The following is a 21,953-nucleotide window of genomic DNA, read 5'->3' on the forward strand; positions in this document are numbered from 1 at the left end:
TTGTTATCTGCAGACAAATGCTTCCAAAGAACTTACTTGGTCATCACAGAAGCACTCCAAAAAATTTCAGAATCAGCCTGTCAATTCCTAAGAAAACAAAAGGTTGGGGGGGGGGGGCGGTAACCTGGATTTTGATTGCTACTGGATTTCAGTTCAGTTCAGTCACTCAGTCGTGTCTGACTCTTTGCGACCCCATGAATCGCAGCATGCCAGGCCTCCTGTCCATCACCATCTCCTGGAGTTCACGCAAACTCACGTCCATCAAGTCGGTGATGCCATCCAGCCATCTCATCCTCTGTCGTCCCCTTCTCCTCCGGCCCCCAATCCCTCCCAGCATCAGAGTCTTTTCCAATGAGTCAACTCTTCCCATGAGGTGACCAAAACACTGGAGTTTCAGCTTTAGCATCATTCCTTCCAAAGAATGGACTGGTTGGATATCCTTGTAGTCCAAGGGACTCTCAAGAGTCTTCTCCAACACCACAGTTCAAACGCATCAATTCTTCGGCGCTCAGCTTTCTTCACAGTCTAACTCTCGCATCCATAAATGACCACTGGAAACTTTGTTAGGCCTGAGTTATTGATGCTATCAGTTCAGTTCCATCACTCAGTCGTGTCCGACTCTGCGACCCCATGAATCACAGCACGCCAGGCCTCCCTGTCTATCACCAACTCCTGGAGTTCACTCAGACTCATGTCCATCGACTCAGTGATGCCATCCAGCCATCTCATCCTCTGTCGTCCCCTTCTCCTCCTGTCCCCAATCCCTCCCAGCATCAAAGTCTTTTCCAATGAGTCAACTTTTCGCATGAGGTGGCCAAAGTACGGGAGTTTCAACTTTAGCATCATTCCTTCCAAAGAAATCCCAGGGTTGATCTCCTTCAGAATGGACTGGTTGGATCTCCTTGCAGTCCAAGGGACTCTCAAGAGTCTTCTCCAGCACCACAGTTCAAAAGCATCATTTCTTCAGCGCTCAGCCTTCTTCACAGTCCAACTCTCACATCCACACATGACCACAGGAAAAACCACAGCCTTGACTAGATGGACCTTTGTTGGCAAAGTAATGTCTCTGCTTTTCAATATGCTATCTATGTCGGTCATAACTTTTCTTCCAAGAAGTAAGCGTCTTTTAATTTCATGGTTGCAATCACCATCTGCAGTGATTTTGGAGCCCAAAAAATAAAGTCTGACACTGTTTCCACTGTTTCCCCATCTATTTCCCATGAAGTGATGGGACCGGATGCCATGATCATTTTCTGAATGTTGAGCTTTAAGCCAACTTTTTCACTCTCCTCTTTCACTTTCATCAAGAGGCTCTTTAGCTCCTCTTCACTTGCTGCCATAAGGGTGGTGTCATCTGCATATCTGAGGTTATTGATTTTTCTCCCGGCAATCTTGATTCCAGCTTGTGTTTCTTCCAGTCCAGCATTTCTCATGATGTACTCTGCACAGAAGTTAAATAAGCAGGATAACAATATACAGCCTTGACATACTCCTTTTCCTATTTGGAACCAGTCTGTTGTCCCATGTCCAGTTCTAACTGCTGCTTCCTGACCTGCATACAGATTTCTCAAGAGGCAGGTCAGGTGGTCTGGTAGTCTCATCTCTTTCAGAATTTTCCAGTTTATTGTGATCCACACAGTCAAAGGCTTTGCCATAGTCAATAAAGCAGAAATAGATGTTTTTCTGGAACTCTCTTGCTTTTCCATGATCCAGCGGATGTTGGCAATTTGATCTCTGGTTCCTGTGCCTTTTCTAAAACCAGCTTGAACATCAGGAAGTTCACGGTTCACGTATTGCTGAAGCCTGGCTTGGAGAATTTTGAGCATTACTTTACTAGCATGTGAGATGAGTGCAATTGTGCAATTGTGTAGTTTGAACATTCTTTGGCATTGCCTTTCTTTGGGACTGGAATGAACACTGACCTTTTCCAGTCCTGTGGCCACCGCTGAGTTTTCCAAATTTGCTAGCATATTGAGTGCAGCACTTTCACAGCACCATCTTTCAGGTTTGGATTTATTACTGTGTAATTCTGGAAGACTTGTGAATTCAACAATATTAAGCCTTTCAATCCATGAACATGGTAAGTCTCTCCATTTATTTAAATTTCTCCAATTTCTTAAAGCAACAATTGTCATTTTTAGTGTACAGGTCTTACAGTTTAGTCAAATTCATCATTAAATATTTGGTACTTTATGCTACTGTGTGTGGTTTTAAAATTACTTTCCCAATTATTACTGCTAGTATATATAAACATAACTGACTTTATATTGACCTTGTATTCTCAGATGTTGCTTATTAATTCTAGTAGCTTTCATGTCTTTTCTTTAGGGTTTCCCATGTAAAGAACTGTGTTGTCTATGCATAATGACTTGGAGAAGGCAATGGCACCCTACTCCAGTACTCTTGCCTGGAAAATCCCATGGATGGAGGAGCCTGGTAGGCTGCAGTCCATGGGGTCACTAAGAGTCAGACGCGACTGAGCGATTTCACTTCACTTTGTCTTCCTGTGAGAAACTAACGCTGGAGCCACCTTGAGACGTATGCTAATACATTGGACAGTTCATGGCTGCTTTAGGAAAGTAGGATGTGTGTTTTCAGAAGGTATGAGGAATGCAAATATATTTTGTTGAAAGGGAAAAGGGTAATTTTGTCCTAGAGCTGGCTATTCTGAATGGGGAAAGAATAAGGGACAAAGTATGGCTATAGAATGGAGAAGGCAATGGCACCCCACTCCAGTACTCTTGCCTGGAAAATCCCATGGATGGAGGAGCCTGGTGGGCCGCAGTCCATGGGGTCGCTGAGAGTTGGACACGACTGAGAGACTTCACTTTCACTATGCATAATGATAATTTTGTATATTTCTTTCCAATCTGCACTCCCTCTGTATCTCTTTCTTGTCTTATTGCACTAGCCGGGATTTTCGGTTCAAAGAAGAAGTGCCACTTTCCTGACCTTAGAGGAAAAAAATTGTTTTTCATGAATGATGATTTTAACTCTAGATTTTTCACAGAAACCTTTTATCAGATTGATGATATTCTCTTCTGCTCAGAGTTTACTAAGTTTTTTTTATAATGAAAGAGTATTGAATTTTTCCAAATGCTGAAATAACAAATATAATGAGATAATCATTCAGTGTTTCTCCTTTACTGTATTAAAAGATGAACTTCAGTGACTACTTAATGTTAAACCAATTTTGCATGCCTGAGATAAGAACTATTTGGTCATGACTAATCATCCTTTTTGTTGTTCTTCAATCACTCAGTCGTGTGTGACCCTTTGCAACCCCATGGACTGCAGTACGCCAGGCTTTCCTGTCCTTCACCATCTGCCGGAGCTTGAGCAAACTCAAGTCCACTGAGTCAGTGATGCCATCCAACCAACTTGTCCTCTGTCATCCCCTCGTCCTTCTGCCTTCAATCTTTCCCAGCGTCAGGGTCTTTTCCAATGAGTTGGTGCTTCACATTAGGCGGCCAAAGTATTGGAGATTCAGCCTCAGCATTAGTCCCTCCAGTGAATATTCAGGATTGACTTCCTTTAGGATTGACTCGGAGAAGGTAATGGCACCCCACTCCAGTACTCTTGCCTGGAAAATCCCATGGATAGAGGAGCCTGGTAGGCTGCAATACATGGGATCGCTAAGAGTTGGACACGACTGAGCAACTTCACTTTCACCTTTCACTTTCATGCATTGGAGAAGGAAATGGCAACCCACTACAGTGTTCTTGCCTGGAGAATCCCAAGGACGGGGGAGCCTGGTGGGCTGATGTCTCTGGGGTCGCACAGAGCTGGACACGACTAAAGTGATTTAGCAGCAGCAGGATTGACTGATTTAATTTCCTTGCAGTCCAAGGGACTCTCAAGAATCTTCTCCAACACTACAGTTTCAAAGCATCAGTTCTTCAGCACTCAGCCTTCACTATGGTCCATACATGACTACTGGAAAAACCATAGCTTTGACTAGACGGACCTTTGTAGGCAAGTAATGTCTTCACTCTTTAATATGCTTTCTAGGCTTGTCATTGCTTTTCTTCCAAGCAGAAAGCATCTTTTAATTTCATGGCTGAAATCACAATCTGCAGTGATTTTGAAGTCCAAGATAATAAAGTTGTTCATTCTTTTCACTGTTTCCCCATCTACTTGCCATGAAGTGATGGGACCAGATGCCATGATCTTAGTCTTTAGAATGTTGAGTTGTAAGCCAGCTTTTCCACTCTCCTCTTACAGCTTCAACAAGAGACTCTTCAGTTTCTCTTCACTTTCTGCTTAAGGGTGGTGTCATCTGCATATCTGAGGTTATTGATATTTCTCCCTGCAATCTTGATTCCGGCTTGTGCTTCATCCAACCTGGCATTTCGGATGATGTACTCTCCATATAAGTTAAATAAGCAAGGTGACAATATACAGCCTTGATGTACTCCTTTCACAATTTTGAACCAGTTCATTTTTCACGTCTGGTACTGTTGCTTCTTGACATGCATACAGATTTTGCAGGAGGAATGTAGGGAACAAGGTATAAGGAAGGTTGAGAAGTGCTTGCAAACGAGACTCTCAACCAGGGCTGAATATTCTTGCAAACGAGATGTTCTGCCCAGTGTAGGGAATAAGGTATAAGGAAGGTTGAGAAGTGCTTGCAAACGGGACTCTCAACCAGGGCTGAACATTCCTGCAAACGAGATGTTCAGCTAAGAATCCTCTGTTTGTTCCCGTGGGAAAAGAACATTTCTTGCACACAAGGATGTTTCTCTGATTCCTCAAAAGGAACAGACCCAGGGACAAAACGGATTCTAAGTTGATAAGGAAGTTCCCCAGTAAATAAGTTAAGGTAAAGGTTATCTCGCCCTGCGCCTGCGCACTGTTATAGTTGTTGAATTATGGTGTTTGGCAACTTGCCCTGTAGATTGTTGTGCAAAAGATATAAAGTAAAGCAGCTGTAAGAAGCGAGGAGAAAAAAGTAAAAAGATTCAAACCACTCTGCAGTGTTGGTGTTTCATTCCGTCGCCAGCAAGGAAGGTAAGGTGGTCTGGTATTCCCACCTCTTTAAGAATTTTCCAGAGTTTGTTGGGATCCACACAGTCAAAGGCTTTAGCATAGTCAATGAAGCAGCAGTAGATGTTTTTTCTGGAATTCTCTAGCTTTTTCTATGATCCAATGGGTCATTGGTTATTTGATCTCTGGTTGCTCTGCCTTTGCTAAATCCAGCTTGTACATCTGGAAGTTCTCAATTCACATACTGATACTGTTGAAGCCTAGCTTGAAGGATTTTGAGCATTACCTTGCTAGCATGTGAAATGAGTGCAACTGTGCAGTAGTTTAAACACTGCTTGGCATTGCCCTTCTTTGGGGATTGGATTGAAAACTGATCTTTTCCAGTCCTGTGGCCACTGCTGAGTTTTCCAAATTTGCTGGCATATTGAGTGCAGCACTTTCACAGCATCATCTTTCAGGATTTGAAATAGCTCAACTGGAATTCCATCACCTCCACTAGCTTTGTTCATAGTGATGGTTCCTAACGTCCACTTGACTTCACACTCCAGGATGTCTGGCTCTAGCTGAGTGATCACACCATCATGGTTATCTGGGTCATTAACATCTTTTTTGTATAGTTCTTCTGTGTATTCTTGCTACTTCTTAATATCCTCTGCTTTTGTTAGGTCCATACCATTTCTGTCCTTTATTGTGTTCATCTTTGCATGAAATTTTCCCTTGGTATCTCTAATTTTCTTGAAGAGATCTCTAGTCTTGCACATTCTATTGTTTTCCTGTTTCTTTGTATTGTTCAGTTCAGAAAGCTTTCTTATCTCTCCTTGCTATTCTTTGGAACTCTGAATTCAGAGGGGTATATCTTTCCTTTTCTCCTTTGCCTTTCACGTGTCTTCTTTTCTCAGCTGTCTGTAAGGCCTCCTCAGACAATCATTTTGCTTTTTTGCATTTCTTTTGCTTCAGGGTGGTTTTGATCATTGCCTCCTATACAATGCTATGAACCTCTGTCCACAGTTCTTCAGGCATTCGATCAGATCTAATCCCTTGAATCTACTTGTCACCTCCACTGTATAAACGTAAGGGATTTGATTTAGGTTATACCTGAAAAGCCTAGTGGTTTTCCCTACCTTTCTTCAATTTAAGTCTGAATTTGGCAATAAGGAGTTCATGATCTGAGCCACAGTCAGCTCCCCAGTCTTGTTTTTGCTGACTGTATAGAGCTTCTCCATCTTCAGCTGCAAAAAATATAATCAGTCTGATTCTGGTATTGACCATCTGGTGATGTCCATGTGTAGAGTCTTCTCTCATGTTTTGGGAGAGAGTGTTTGCTATGACCAGTGCATTCTCTTGGCAAAACTCTGTTAGCCTTTGCCCTGCTTCTTTCTGTACTCCAAGGCCAAAAATGCCTGTTACTCCAAGTATCTCTTGACTTCCTACTTTTGCATTCCAGTCTCCTATGAAGAAAAGGACATCTTTTTTTGGTGTTAGTTCTAGAAGGTGCTGTAGTCCTTCATAGAACCATTCAGCTTCAGCTTCTTCAACATTAGGTTGAGGCACAGACCTGGATTACTGTGATAGTGAATGGTTTGCCCTGGAAACGAACCAAGATCATTCTGTTGCTTTTGAGACTGCATTTAAGTACTGCATTTAGGATTCTTTTGTTGACAATGAGGGCTACTCCATTTCTTCTAAGGGACTCTTGCCCACAGTAGTAGATATAATGGTCATCTTAATTAAATTTGCCCATTCTGGTCCATTTTAGCTCACTGATTCCTAAAGTGTTGATGTTCACTCTTGCAATCTCCCATTTGACCACTTTCAATTTACCTTGATTCATGGACCTAACATTCCAGGTTCCTCTGCAATACTGTTCTTTATAGCATCAGACTTTACTTTCACCACCAGACGCATCCAAAACTGGGCTCAACCTGCTTTGGCTCAACCTCTTCATTCCTTCTACAGCTATTTCTCTGCTCTTCTTCAGTAGCATTTTAGGCACCTACCAACCTGGTTCATCTTTCAGTGTTACATCTTTTTGCCTTTTCATAATGTTCATGGGGTTCTCATGGCAAGAATGCTAAAGTGGTTTGCCATTCTCTTCTCCAGTGGAGAAGGTGGGTCATCAACAGAAAATTGGATTAAGGTTTATCCTTTTTATACACTGCTATTTCATATATTTTGCCCCAGATCTGTGGTTGTTTACAAGTGTTCACATCCAGTACGTTACTCCAACATGGCTAGAAATAAGGCCACCAATAAGCATTAAGCTTAAGCCATGGTTAACTGTGAAGAAAGTTGTCCAGCAGTTACCAGAGTAGATGATGGTAAGAAGAGAGTCTATGTAAGCTCCCACAAATCCTATTACTTATTCTTTCTCTGTCTATTCTTGAAATAAGATACATACAAGTAATCTAGTTCAACTCCAGTCAAAAAATATTTTTTAAGCCTTTGTTTAAAAATAGTTTATCGACAAACTGAAACAAAGCATACCCATCTCCTCCTTCTCTAAAAGCTACCAAGTTATCACCCAGATATAGCTACAAGGCCCATGATCAGAACACCTGTTAAATTAAAATGCATGAGTAACACCTGAGGGGACAAGTATTCAAACCAGAAAGAAAATCAAAATCCTGGGTTACCCCGCTTAATACAGACAGACATGTCATCATGTAACATGAGGACAAACTATCAGAAGTATCATGGCTATCCTGCAGTTGTATCACCTATCTTAAAAAATTAAAATTAAGAAGTAAGTATACCCTAAAGCTCCTCTTGATGAAAGTGAAAGAGGAGAGCAAAAAAGTTGGCCTAAAGAGCAACATTCAGAAAACTAAGATCATGGCATCTGGTCCCATCACTTCATGGCAGATAGATGGGGAAACAGTGGAAACAGTGGCTGACTATTTTTTTGGGCTCCAAAATCACTGCAGATGGTAACTGCAGCCATGAAATTAAAAGGCGCTTAGTCCTTAGAAGGAAAGTTATGACCAACCTAGATAACATATTGAAAAGCAGAGACATTACTTTGCCAACAAAGGTCCATCTAGTCAAGGCTATGGTTTTCCTGTGGTCATGTATGGATGTGAGAGTTGGACTGTGAAGAAAGCTGAGCGCTGAAGAATTGATGCTTTTGAACTGTGGTGTTAGAGAAAACTCTTGAGAGGCCCTTGCAGTCCCTGCAAGGATACCCAAACAGTCCATTCTAAAGGAGATCAGTCCTTGGTGTTCACTGGAAGGACTGATGTTGAGGCTGAAACTCCAATACTTTGGCCACCTCATGTGAAGAGTTGACTCGTTGGAAAAGACCTTGCTGCTAGGAGGGATTGAGGGCAGGAGGAGAGGGACGACAGAGGATGAGATGGCTGGATGGCATCACCAACTCAATGGACATGAGTTTGAGTGAACTCCGGGAGTTGGTGATGGACAGGGAGGCCTGGCATGTTGCGATTCATGGGGTAACAAAGAGCCGGACACGACTGAGCGACTGAACTGAACTGAATACCCTAAAAGAAAAAAAAGTATCATTTTTATTTGTAAAAAATGGCTAGCACACTTTTGAGTTCACAGTTAAGTGATTATTAAATAGCTTTAAAATTAATAGCAGAAAGAGAAAATATATACAACATAATGTATAACTTCCAAAGGTCTTTTTCCGTTTTTCATGGACAGAGTCCTTGGGGCTTCAGGCAGACAGTCAGAAGGCAGGCTGCCAGTATCAATTCACACTTCAGCAAAACTTTTGCCAATGAAAACTGAAACACCTGTATGAATTAACTAAATTGTTCCCATTTTCAACAATGAAAGGAAATTAAAAGCATTACTGAATGTCACTGACTTGGCTCATCTGAAAGGAAATAACGTAGATAACACAGCTAATTTTAAATTATCAAGCCAATACAACATAAATGGCTCTTTAGAACAATGTGGGTTATTTTTACTATGACTCATTCAGTTTTCCTGAAATGTGAGGAAAGAATGTCTCGGAATAGCATTACATAATGACAATGTTAATAAAAAAAGGAAAGTGTACCTCTTAGGACAATCTTCTGCCACTGCTGAATTAAACCCTTTTCCCAGTGCATCTCACACATACCTCAACATGCTACACCAACTTGGAAACACTGGCAAAAATTCTTCCAGAAAAGAGATTTCACCACTGTTTTAGTAAACTTTAGGACAGCTGATGAAAACTGAACAAAATTCAGGACCAATAAGCCACTCATTTGGTTCCTAAGTATTTATCAGATGGCCACTAACTGTGGTTCCTGTCCCTCCAAGTGCTCACAATCCTCTGGTAGGGGTAGTGAAATTTCTACTGGACTTGCTCTCCTGTCAACAGAGAGAGACACCTCACAGTCTCGAGAGTTCACTACTCCGGACCCCAGGGACATGCTGCAGCCAGAGTAGAGAGATGGATGCTCAGGAGAGGGACGTGGCTTCTCTCCTCTCTATCCCCTCCTCTTCCACATCTACAGCCAGTTCCAAACAGCCCTTATCCACTTAGGAATTCCCATTCCTTGAAAACAGTAGTATGCTCCTAAAAACCACCGACCAGATAACCTGACTCACCACTGACTGCTATGGGGGCATGAGGTTCTATCTACCACTCTGAAGAATTTTCGGACACATTCTGTAATTTGACCCTAAGAACAAGTTTTCAGTGCCGAGGGAGGGACACATGCTGTTCCTCATTTTACAGAAGAGAAAGATGAGAAGGACACACCAGGTATCAATTGTATACTAGGCTGTCATACTACCTACACCGGAGAACTAAGTGGAGTAGTGCAGCTCCAGTTCCTGGTTCAGTATACTTCATTCATTCCCGTATTTTGCATACTTCTCTTGAGCAAGAACTATGAGCAAAGCTTTGTAGCGGACCTTGTAGAAGACGCAGAGAAGGACAGAGACCGTCCCTAAATCTGGAAGTTTAGAGTCTTAAGGGAAGATAAGACAGACACATAAATAATTACAGTGAGCCCAAATATGATCTTTGTTAAAAGAGAATTCAGAAGCAAGGTAGCAGCTAAAAGTGGTCCCTCTTGCCTCAGACACTCCTCAGCAGTTATACAGGATATAAATAAAGGATATTTATATACAGGATATACAGTTATTTAGGATTTAAATTTTAGTAAAATTATTGAAACCAGGGGCAATTCACCTTATTATCTGCTTCAGAATCATGCAGAGGAAGGGTGGAAAGACTGAACGACAAAAGGAGAGCTGACTTGGGTTTTTCTGGAGTATTCTGTAGCTTCACTTGGGACAAGGAATGGAATGGGTATTACACAGCCCAAAGTATGCATGGGGCTCCTCAGAGCTCTCCTCACTCTTAAGTTCCTTGCCTTCCTTCTCATCAATTAAAAATTTATTTGGCATTAACCAACTCATCTCTTCAAAAGTGTTAGGACTGGCACTATGGAGCACTTTCACTGAACAGTTTTTCCTGAAATAGACATCAGTTCTCAGGTCAGTGCTAACTTGGAGGAGATCGAGAGGAGAAGAGCAAAACAATCATGTATCATAAAGCCCTGGGGGAAAACATAAAACCGGAGAATACAACCTTCACTGCAAGCTAGGAGGGCTGAGCTACCTACCAGCAGAGGCTACTAGAGGTAATTACTTCCGCAGGATTGTACCTCACTTTATAGAGGAACAAGCACAGGGAAAGAGAAAGAAAAGGACGGGAGGACTTCTCTGGTGGCACCAGAGTCCCTAAGACTCTGCGCTCCCAATGCAGGGGACCTGGGTTCGATCCCTAATCAGGGAACTAGATCCCATATGCCACAACTCAAGATCCAGCACAGCTTCATAAATAAATGTATTTAATGAAAAAAAAGGGGGTGGGGACAGAAAAACGTAAGAAAAGAAGAAATATATCACATCCACAAAAAGCACTAAAAACTAAGTTAACTGCTTGAATGTGATGAGAGTACTTTCATGTCATTTCAGGTTAACTGTGGACAATCTATATTCCACAATAATGTGCTTATGAAGCCAATCCCAAGAAGATGTTTCTGCGACCACCTCCCCATGAGAGGCCAACAGGAACACTTCCTGTCATAGGCTGCATCCTGTCTACCTCTGTCATCAGAAAGAGCCCAGGCGCCCGGGCCATCACTCACCAGCTACACACCAGTGACTGTCCCCATCCAGCTCTGTACTTCCCGACACTGACTCAAGACTCCCACCACACCAGACCCCATGTGTCCTTCCTGGTGCCTCACATCAGGAAGACTCGTGTTCAACATCACCTTCCCACGAAGATGCTCCCCCGCCGTCTCGCCTAAAACAGCCACCCCTCACCCATTCTTACTCCACTACACTGTTTTCTATTTACAATGAGTACTTCTGTCAGACATCTGTCTTTGTCTACCATGTATTTCCCTCACAAGAATGTAAACTGATGAAAATTCCAAGAGGGAAAAGGCTGCTATATCCTCAATAACCAGCACAATGCCTTAGTTTTAAGTATTAAGGCGTGTGTTAAGTATTCAATCTATGTTGAACAAGTAAATAAGAGGTGCATAATATTTTTTTAAATATATCTTTTAAAAAAGGTTTAACACTTTACTTGTGAAATTCCTTACCATTTATTTAACAACTAATTAGGGGCATTCCACATAGTTACCTAAACACACATATGCTATAATGAAAATCAGCCGATTTCTAACAATACTGAAGTGGGAAACTACAACAGGCACTCAGAGGACTCAGAAGATTAATATCAACCAGTTCTCAAACTGTATGTAGGACACAGTAACTTGCAAAATTTATTTTACAGCACAAAGTAAGCTAGCCTTTCTTTCTACCAGATAAAAGTGCTTTAGTTCTGCCTTATCTGAAAAATAACAAAGGAAGAAAACACCAGAATTCTAACTTGATCCCTAACTATGATAATAAAAATGCCTTTGAAAAAATGATGTAGCTTGAGCAACTTGGGTTCATTAAAGATGTGTGTATCTTTCTATCTATAAAGCTAAAGATACCAACTGCCCTCTTGTTCTGTGGCTTTCCTCTTCTGAAAAGCCTTCTTTTATATCAAACCCTCAAACATCTATTCTCCTGTCTTTCCTTTTCACGGCCATTTTTTCCAACTGTGGTCTTTATCTATCAACTTTATTTTCTCACATACCATTCTCTCCTTATTTCTCTGCAGTGAGGTGACTACCCAGCTATTTCACCAAACTTGTCATAGAGATAAGCAATGCACTCCAGCCATCAAATTCCTCCTGACTGCTCTCCACCGCTGAACACTGATAAGTGCCCCTTGCTCTCGACACTGTCTCCTGCCTGAGCCTCCATAAACCAGGCTATCCGGTTTCTGCCCCTTGCTCTCTGAACCCCTCGGCCCACCCTATCCATGAAGCATCACCCTCAAATTTTAACCAAAAGAGTTGCACATTACACTGGCTTTGAAGTAAAGATTCAACTCTTGCTCTGTCACTTCATTTACTCAGTCAACAAGTATTAATCGAGCACATATTATGTGCAAGATACTGGACTCGGCCCTGCAAAGATCAAACAAAGAACAAGAAATATTTATTCACTGCCCTTAAATTCAAGCAAGTACAAACAAAAATGCTTACATCTGTAGAGAACAGACCGGCAGACACAGTGTGGAAAGGAAAGGGTGGGACAAATTGAGAGAAAAGCATTGAAATATATACATTATTATATGCAAAACAGCCAGCCAGTGGGGATTTGCTGCAATGCAGGGAGCTCAAACCCAGGGCTCTCTGACACCTAGAGGGGTGGGATGGAGGAGGAGGCAGGAGGGAGGCAGCATGTGTAAGCCTATGGCTGAGTCATGTTGATGTACGGCAGAAACCAACACAACAGGGTAGAGCAATTATCTTCCAATTAAAAATAAAGAAAAATTTTAAAATGCTTATGTCTAAATCAGCATCAAGATATATGCAGCCTGGAAACTAAAATGATAAGCTTTTTTTTCTGCCTTAATTTCCTTAGGTGACAGTATTTCAATGAGCAATCTGAGGCAAGAACATACCAGAGGCAAAATAATTTACAAGGGGAAAAAAAAAAAAAAACAAAAACAGAAAGGAAAAAGACATTACTTACTGATGTAAATGCCAGCAGTTCCTCTTCAGTTAACTTATGCACTGGGTTATTCTTCTGGAAATCTGTGCTTTAAATTTAAAAAATTAATAAAAGCAAATCAATTCCAGAATGCATATCATAATGAATGAAATACAATTTTTAAAGAGGCAACTACATTCATATATTTGAAAGCACATTCAGTTCAGTTCAGTCGCTCAGTCGTGTCCAACTCTTTGTGACCCCATGAACCAAGGCACACCAGACCTGTCCGTCACCAACTCCCGGAGTCCACCCAAACCCATGTCCATCGAGTTGATGATGCCATCCAACCATCTCATCCTTGGTTGTCCCCTTCTCCTCTTGCCCTCAATCTTTCCCAGCATCAGGGTCTTTTCAAATGAGTCATCTCTTTGCATCAGGTGGCCAAAGTATTGGAGTTCCAGCCTCAACATCAGTCCTTCCAATGAACACCCAGGACTGATCTCATTTAGAATGGACTGGTTGGATATCCTTGCAGTCCAAGGGACTGTCAAGAGCCTTCTCCAACACCACAGTTCAAAAGCATCAATTCTTCGGTGCTCAGCTTTCTTTATAGTCCAACTCTCACATCCATACATGACCACAGGAAAAACCATAGCCTTGACTAGACGGACCTTTGTTGGCAAAGTAATGTCTCTGCTTTTGAATATGCTGTCTAGGTTGGTCATAACTTTCCTTCCAAGGAGTAAGCGTCTTTTAATTTCATGGCTGCAATCGCAATCTGCAGTGATTTTGCAGCCCGGAAAAATAGAGTCTGCCACTGTTTCCACTGTTTCCCCATCTATCTGCCATGACTGATGGGACCAGATGCCATGATCTTAGTTTTCTGAATGTTGAGCTTTAAGTCAACTTTTTTCTCTCCTCATATAATATTATTGTATTATTTACAAATGCAGAGATGACTGTGCCAAAGATAAGCACAAAAGTAATAAAATGCTAACAAGCAAATGTGGTGGTGTACTAAATGTTAACACAATTTATTTTATAAGAAAAAAAAATCTAATCTGTGCCATTCCACAAAGAAAATGAAAATATGGCACCAATTCCTATTTATTAAACTCATACAAAAAAAAAATTACTATCACCATGAGACAGGCAAAAATTAAGAAGTTCTCAAAGAGGCAGAACAATGGGAATGCTTAGATCTTGCTGATCCAAGTATGAATAATTTTGGAAAAGAATTCAGCACTGTCTTATAAAGTGCACATTCACATATCCTAACCTCAGTAATTCCAGCCTAGATATAGAGCCCACAGAAATTCAACGGCTGTACTGGGAAGCAGACATACAAATATCCATAGTAATATTGTGTGTAACAGGAAAAATCTGTTAACAATCCAATGTCCAAAAAGGAAATCAATACACTGTAAAATACCCAACAGAACACTACACTGCAACGTAAACTGCAGCTATATGTGACAACATGGGTGAGTCACATAAAGACATGGGTGACAGAAAAAAACAGATCACAGAAGACTACATATAGTAACATACCACTTTCATAAAGCTGCAAGACAAATAAAATAATTGACTGAGAAGTATAAAAGACATGTGAGTAAATATATTTTTTGAAAAGGAAAGAAAATGACAAAGACAAAATTTAGGACATTGATTACCTTTTAAGACAGAAGGAAGATGAGATGGGAAAGAAGCACACAGACTGAGCTAATGGTATTTGCAATCTTCAAGTTTTTGGTTTTTTTTAAATTTTACTTTATTTTACTTTACAATACTGTATTGGTTTTGCCATATACATGAATCCACCACGGGTGTACATGCGTTCCCAAACATGAACCCCCTCCCACCTCCCTCCCCATAACATCTCTCTGGGTCATCACCGTGCACCAGCCCCAAGCATGCTGTATCCTGCATCGGACATAGACTGGCAATTCGATTCTTACATGATAGTATACATGTTTCAATGCCATTCTCCCAAATCATCCCACCCTCTCCCTCTCCCTCTTGAGTCCAAAAGTCCGTTATACACATCTGTGTCTTTTTTGTTGTCTTGCATACAGGGTCGTCATTGCCATCTTTCTAAATTCCATATATATGTGTTAGTATACTGTACTGGTGTTTTTCTTTCTGGCTTACTTCACTCTGTATGGATTTGTGTTATTATTACATTATATAACTTATGTTTATATATTATATAAGTTATTTTGTTCAGTTCAGTCGCTCAGTCGTGTCCGACTCTTTGCGACCCCATGAATCGCAGTACGCCAGGCCTCCCTGTCCATCACCATCTCCCGGAGTTCACTCAGACTCACGTCCATCGAGTCCGTGATGCCATCCAGCCATCTCATCCTCAGTCGTCCCCTTTTCCTCCTGCCCCCAATCTTGTAGTCCAAGGGACTCTCAAGAGTCTTCTCCAATACCACAGTTCAAAAGCATCAATTCTTCGGCATTCATATTATTTGTATTAAGAATGAAAATAAAATTCAAAATTCTGTTCCACCTGCTGGGATGCTATAAGAACCATAAAACTTCCCTTCTCTGATACCCTTGCTAATGGTGCAGAATGTGAATTCATTTATTTTTGGCTGTGCTAGGTCATCACTGCTATGCAGGCTTCTCTCTAGTTGTAGGGAACAGCTGCCAGTCTCTAGCGGTGGTGCATGGGGCTCTCACTGCACTGGCTTCTCTTGCTGGGAAGCACAGGCTCTAGGGAGTATCAGGGAGCTTCAGTACTTGCAGCATGTTGGCTCGGTAGTTGCGGTTCCCATAATCTAGCTCTAGTGCACAGACTCAGGAGTCGTGGCCCATGGACTTAGTTGCTCCATGGCATGTGGGATCTTCCCGATCCAGGGATTGAACCTGTGTCTCCTGCACTGGCAGTTGGATGCTTTACCACTGAGCCACCAAGGAAGTCCCAGAATGTGAATTTAATCATATATATATTTTTTTAATCAGACAATGCAGAGTACATCATTCGAAACACTGGGCTGGAAAAAGCACAGGCTGGAATCAAGATTGCCGGGAGAAATATCAATAACATCAGATATGCAGATGACACCACCCTTATGGCAGAAAGTGAAGAAGAACTAAAGAGCCTCTTGATGAAAGTGAAAGAGGAGAGCGAAAAAGTTGACTTATAGCTCAACATTCAGAAAATGAAGATCATGGCATCTGGTCCCATCACTTCATGAGAAACAGATAGGGAAACAGTGGAAATAGATACTGACTTTATTTTTCTGGGTCCCAATATCACTGCAGGTGGCAATTGCAGCGATGAAATTAAAAGATACTTGCTCCTTGGAAGGAAAGTTATGACCAACCTAGACAGCATACTGAAAAGCAGAGACATTACTTTGTCAACAAAGGTCCGTCTAGTCAAGGCTATGGTTTTCCCAGTGGTCATATATGGATGTGAGAGTTGGACTGTAAAGAAAGCTGAGCACCAAAGAATTGATGCTTTTGAACTGTGGTGTTGGAGAAGACTCTTGACAGTCCCTTGGACTGCAAGGAGATCCAACCAGTCCATCCTAAAGGAAATCAGCCCTGAATATTCATTGGAAGGACTGATGCTGAAGCTGAAACTCCAGTACTTTGGCCACCTCATGCGAAGAGCTGATTCATCTGAAAAGACCCTGATGCTGGGAAAGATTGAGGGCAGGAGGAGAAGGGGACAACAGAGGATGAGATGGTTGGATGGCATCACCGACTCAATGGACGAGTTTGGGTGAACTCCAGGAGTTGGTGATGGACAGGGAGGCCTGGCGTGCTGCGGTTCATGGGGTCGCAGAGTCGGACATGACTGAGCGACTGAACTGAACTGAATCAGACAAAATTCAAGTTGAGGGTAATCCTACAGAATAACTGGCTTATAAATTTCCAAAGTGTCAAGATCATAAAAGTCAAGCAACTATTCCAAACTGACAGAAAGAATACAAACATAAATATAACACATGTTCTAGACTGGATCCTGTGCTATAAAGGAGATTATTGGGACAACTGGCAAAACTTGAATGGGGTCTGAGTACAAAGTGATAGTAAAGCATGAGTGCTAATTTCCTGATTTTTATAAATGTATTATGGCTATGCACAGAAGCTCCCTTGTTTGTTGAAGACACACACTAAAGTATTTAGTGGTGACAGAATATCACGTAAAAAAATCATTCTCAAAAAAGTCTTTTTAATGCCTTGCCCTTGCAACTTTTGCCCAAATTTGAAATTACTTTAAAACATAAAATGATGATTTGGGAGAAGGGCATTGAAACATGTATAATATCATATATGAAACAAATAACCAGTCCAGGTTTGATGCATGATACTGGATGCTTGCAGCTGGTGCACTGAGATGACCCAGAGGGATGGTACGGGGAGGGAGGTGGGTGGGGGGTTCAGGATGAGGAACACGTGTATACCTGTGGCGGATTCATGTAGATGTATGGCAAAACCAATACGTTACTGTAAAGTAATTAACCTCCAATTAAAATAAATAAATTTATATTAAAAAAATAAAATAAAACATAAAATGAAAAACTATTTCTACCACACATAAGGTTCTACTATATTAAAAATTCTATCCTCTGAATGTACATATCCTCAAAGATCAAAGTAGTCACCTCTCCTAAATATTTCATTAAGATTCTATTCAGGTAGCCTTTCCTTTCTACAGGGAATCTTCCCAACCCAGGGATTGAACCCAGGTCTGCTGCTTTACCAGCTGAGCCACAGGGGAAGACCAGCCAAGGCTAACAGAAGGAATTTTCTTTATGAAGAAAAGAGACGGATAAGTATACCAATTTACAGGAGATTCCTAATCTCTAACCCTTTCATTGGTTGCCCAACTCTTCTCTATCTTCATAACCATTACAAGACTCCTTATTCATCCCGAACTCTGGGGACCTTCTTGAACAAAGATTTCCCCAACACAAGATAATCAATACCCAAAAAATTCAAGGTGGTCAAGTAAGTTATTAACTTACCAGATTCCAAGGATAACAGCAAGCTCTTCAGCACATAAATCAGGCATCTGAAACTGTTCACAATCTGCTAACTTTATCTCATTTAGAACGGTATCATCATTGAGCTCAAGATTCTGGTGGAATACCAAAGAAAATATTTAAAACAAAAACTAAGTCTGATTTATTCAATAGACTATATGCAACAGACTGCTGGGTAGGATAACATTTTTTGTTTAAGATTTTACAGTGTCTATACATGGTCAATAGGCTGTTCTCCTTGTGAAACACATATATGGGGACAATTTACTGTGTAGAAATGGAAGACATGCCATCTATATACGCCAGGAATGCACTGACATCGTCAATAATAGGCATTAACTGCTATTCCCTGTTTGATTGAGCCTAGTAGGCAAAAGCTTCTCTACTGATATTCAGATCTTTCTAATCGGTTTCTAAATCATAATCTGAAACATCGATTCCCAACTCTGTTTCTCAAGAAGATCTAGAATAGGAAAATAATAAAACCAACTGAAAAAGAAATAAAGCCTGAAGAATTAGAGAAGTTGGTAGAGTACTTGATTTCAAGAACAACTACAAAGCCAACACAGTGTTGCAGCAACGAGACAGAAATGTAAACGGAGAGAACAGAGTCCAAAATTTCAGACCCATATTAGATGGTCAACTGATTTTCAACAAGGTGCCTAGATGACTCAACAAGGGAAAGTTGTTTCAATAAATGATGTTAGAAGAACTGTATATCCACTCGGGAAAAAATAATGCTCTGCCCAGATCTCATACCATACACAAGAATTAAATCAAAATGAATCACAGACCTTACTGTAAAAGCTGATAATAAAAAACTTCTAAGAAAGAAATCATAGGAGAAAAGACTCGCAACTTTGGGGTAGGCAGACAGTCTTTACTTAGGATACAAAACAACTTGAACCATCAAATAAAAACTTCTGCTCTTTGAAAACACTGTTAAGAAAGTGAAAAGTCAAGCTACAGACTGAGAAAACATACTCACCAAACAAATATCTGGGAAAAGGCTTGTAATCAAAGTATGGAATTACAGCTTAATAAAAAGATAAAAAACTCAACATAAATATGAAACTTACAAAAGACCTTTTACAAAAGGTTGGCTGATCAGCAAACAAAGAGATCCTCAATAACAGTAGTCCACATGAAAATACTAATTAAAATCAGAATGAACTACTAGTACACATACATAAAACAGATTTATAAGACTGACAATCCCAATTGTTGCCTAGGATCTGGGACAATTCAAGCTTTCATACATTGCTGGTAGCAATGTAAAATGGTACAACCATAGAAAATAGTTTGCTAGTTTCCTATAATAAACATATTTACCATATGAGCTCTTAGTTCCACTCCTTTGTAGTTTTCGATTAGAAACTAAAACACATGTCCACGCAAAGATATGTATGTGTGTATGTGTGTGTGTGTGTGTGTGTTCATAGCAGTTTTATCTGTAATAACCCCAAACTGGAAACAACCCAAATGTCTGTCAACAGGTAAATAAATTAAAAGGAAAAATTATGCTATGCGCATTTAATGAAATTCTAATCAGCAATAAAAAGAAAGTACTGACACATACAACCACACAGACATATCTCAACTCAAAAACATCATGCTGAGCAAAAGAGGCCAGACAGAAAAGAGGACATACTTACTGTAGGATTCTAGTCACATAAAATCCTAGAAAAGGCAAACTATCTATAGTCACAAAAAGCAAGTCAATGATTATTTAGGGCCAGAGAAGGTGTGGAATTAACTGCAAAGGGACAGGATGGAATTTTCTAGGGTAATGAAATGTATCTTGACTGCAATGGTTGGGTACACGAATTTTTCAAATCCCATCCAATTATATAAGCAAAAGTTTTCTATGTGTTAAGTTATATCTCAATAAAATAGATTTTTAAAAATTAATTATCAAAAGGTAGTAAAGTCACAATGAGAAATCACTACACACAACTAACAAAAATGGCCAAAAATTTTAAACTGATAATACCAAGCACCAGCAACTAATGCTCTCATATGCTGAGGGTGGGGATGTGAAATAGTACAGTGACTCCGGAAAACAGTTTGACCATTTCTCTAGTTAAAAATACACTTAATACAAGCCATTCTAATCCTTGGCATTTACCTGTGAAAATTAAAAACATACATTCACATGAAGACTTACACATGAATGTTCCGAACAGCTTTGTTCCTAATAGCCAAAAACTAGAAACCACTCAGCTGTCTACCAACAGTATGGATAAACACACTGTGGCTTATCCATACAATAAAATTATAAATACTCAGCAATAAACAGGAGCTAATTGTTGGTATTAAAACAAGGATGAATCTCAAAACACTATGCTAAGTGAAAGAAACCAGACACAGAATAGTCATACGATCTGATTCCATTTATTTGAAAGTCTATGGAAAAAAGACCAGCTCTAATCTGTGACGGAAAGCAGGGAGGGAAAGTGACTGACTGCAAAGAAGTATGGGTGACTTTTCTGCCTAATGGAAATGGTTCTGTATTTTGATTACAGTGTGGATATGTGGGTCTATTTGTTAAAACTCACCAAACTGGACACTTAAAATAGGTGCATTTTATGTAAATTATTCCTCAATAAAATCGATTTAATTTTTTCTGCCAATTCAATAAAAGTCGCTTAAACTAGGAAGACTAAACTATAGGCCTAGCTCTATTTATAAGGTTTTGGGAAAAGAATACAGCCTTCAACAACTCCTGACAGGAGGAACACAGAACTCCAGGCGGTCAGGCGTTGAGAAAGTGCCTCTTCTTCCCTGGCCTGTACAACTTCAAAAGGCTGGGCTGTTAGGCACACAGTGCACCCTGGTGGCCAACCATTTTCAACATATGCTTTTTAGAGTTTTTTTTAATCTACATATATAATTTTAAATTTTCTAACAGCTATACTTTAAAAAATAAATAAAAGCGATTTAATCTAGTATGTCAAAAATATTATCCCTGTAACATTCATTAATAGAAAATTATTAATTAGATACTATATATTCTTTCATACAGTTTATGAAATCTAGTACATCTTTTACACTTCAGCACATCTAAGTTTGGACCAAGCAACTTTAGAGTGATTAATAATCATATGTGGCTACAGCACTGGACAGTGAAGCTCTACAGTACTCAAAATTCCCACCTTTTCACATCCTGATAGGGATATATCAACCTACTTAATGACAGCCAATGTTTGTGGAGTATCTTTATAGATATAATCTGATCCCTTTAAAAAGAATGATGTGGGAGAAAACAAACGAGGAAGCTAAAAATATAATAACCTTCCCAGGTTCTCAATCCGGCTAGACAATAAAGACGTGACAAGGATCCAAGCTTCCACCTCCCAGCAAGGACTCCCCCAGCTCCCCCACAGAAGACCTGAGACAGGTCAGCCTTAGCAACAGAGCATCATTTATTTGTCAGCTACAGATGGGTGATCAAAACAACTTCGATCTTCGTTCAAGATTCTCTGTGATCCTATTTAACACTTTTTGAAATTAAAACCGGTCGGCTGCAGCACCTACTTGCCTATATGTTCTACACACTGCAAATTTAAAAGATGGCTCTACTTTAGACTCATGCCAACCTCGTAATATTCTACTGAGCCATAAAATTAGCTACAGGGATTTCCCTGGAGGTCCAGTGGTTAAAACTCTGAACTCCCAATGCAGTGGACAGGGGTTCAATCTCTGGGCAGGGAACTAAGATCCCACATGCCTCTTGACATGGCCAAAAAAAAAAACCAGCTACAGTTTTTCAGACCTACTCAAATGATGCTTATGATATTGCTACTGTGTGCCCATCACAGGTTTGTTTCTTCTTTTGGTGTTGCCCTTGCTGTGTAATAAGTGTTATATCTAGATTATTAAGCCAAAACATGAAACTGCACAGGTGTGGAGTTCTGGACAGACTTA

At 40.4% G+C, this 21,953-nt stretch overlaps 1 protein-coding gene across 7 annotated transcripts in view; it reads right to left on the bottom strand.

The window, feature by feature from the left end:
* TTC27 (tetratricopeptide repeat domain 27) overlaps positions 1-21,953 on the bottom strand; it is a 181,215-nt gene that overhangs the window by 120,703 nt on the left and 38,559 nt on the right. For all 7 annotated transcript variants that reach the window (XM_042246298.1, XM_060412318.1, XM_004006035.5 and 4 more), the window contains 2 exons: positions 18,009-18,121; positions 13,060-13,126 (listed from right to left, as the gene is read on the bottom strand). In XM_042246298.1, coding sequence (XP_042102232.1) covers positions 13,060-13,126; positions 18,009-18,121 — 180 coding nt within the window. The remainder of the gene's footprint in view (positions 1-13,059; positions 13,127-18,008; positions 18,122-21,953) is intronic.

Source organism: Ovis aries, chromosome 3 (genome assembly GCF_016772045.2).
Source record: "Ovis aries strain OAR_USU_Benz2616 breed Rambouillet chromosome 3, ARS-UI_Ramb_v3.0, whole genome shotgun sequence".
In the NCBI taxonomy this organism is placed as follows: Eukaryota; Metazoa; Chordata; class Mammalia; order Artiodactyla; family Bovidae; genus Ovis; species Ovis aries.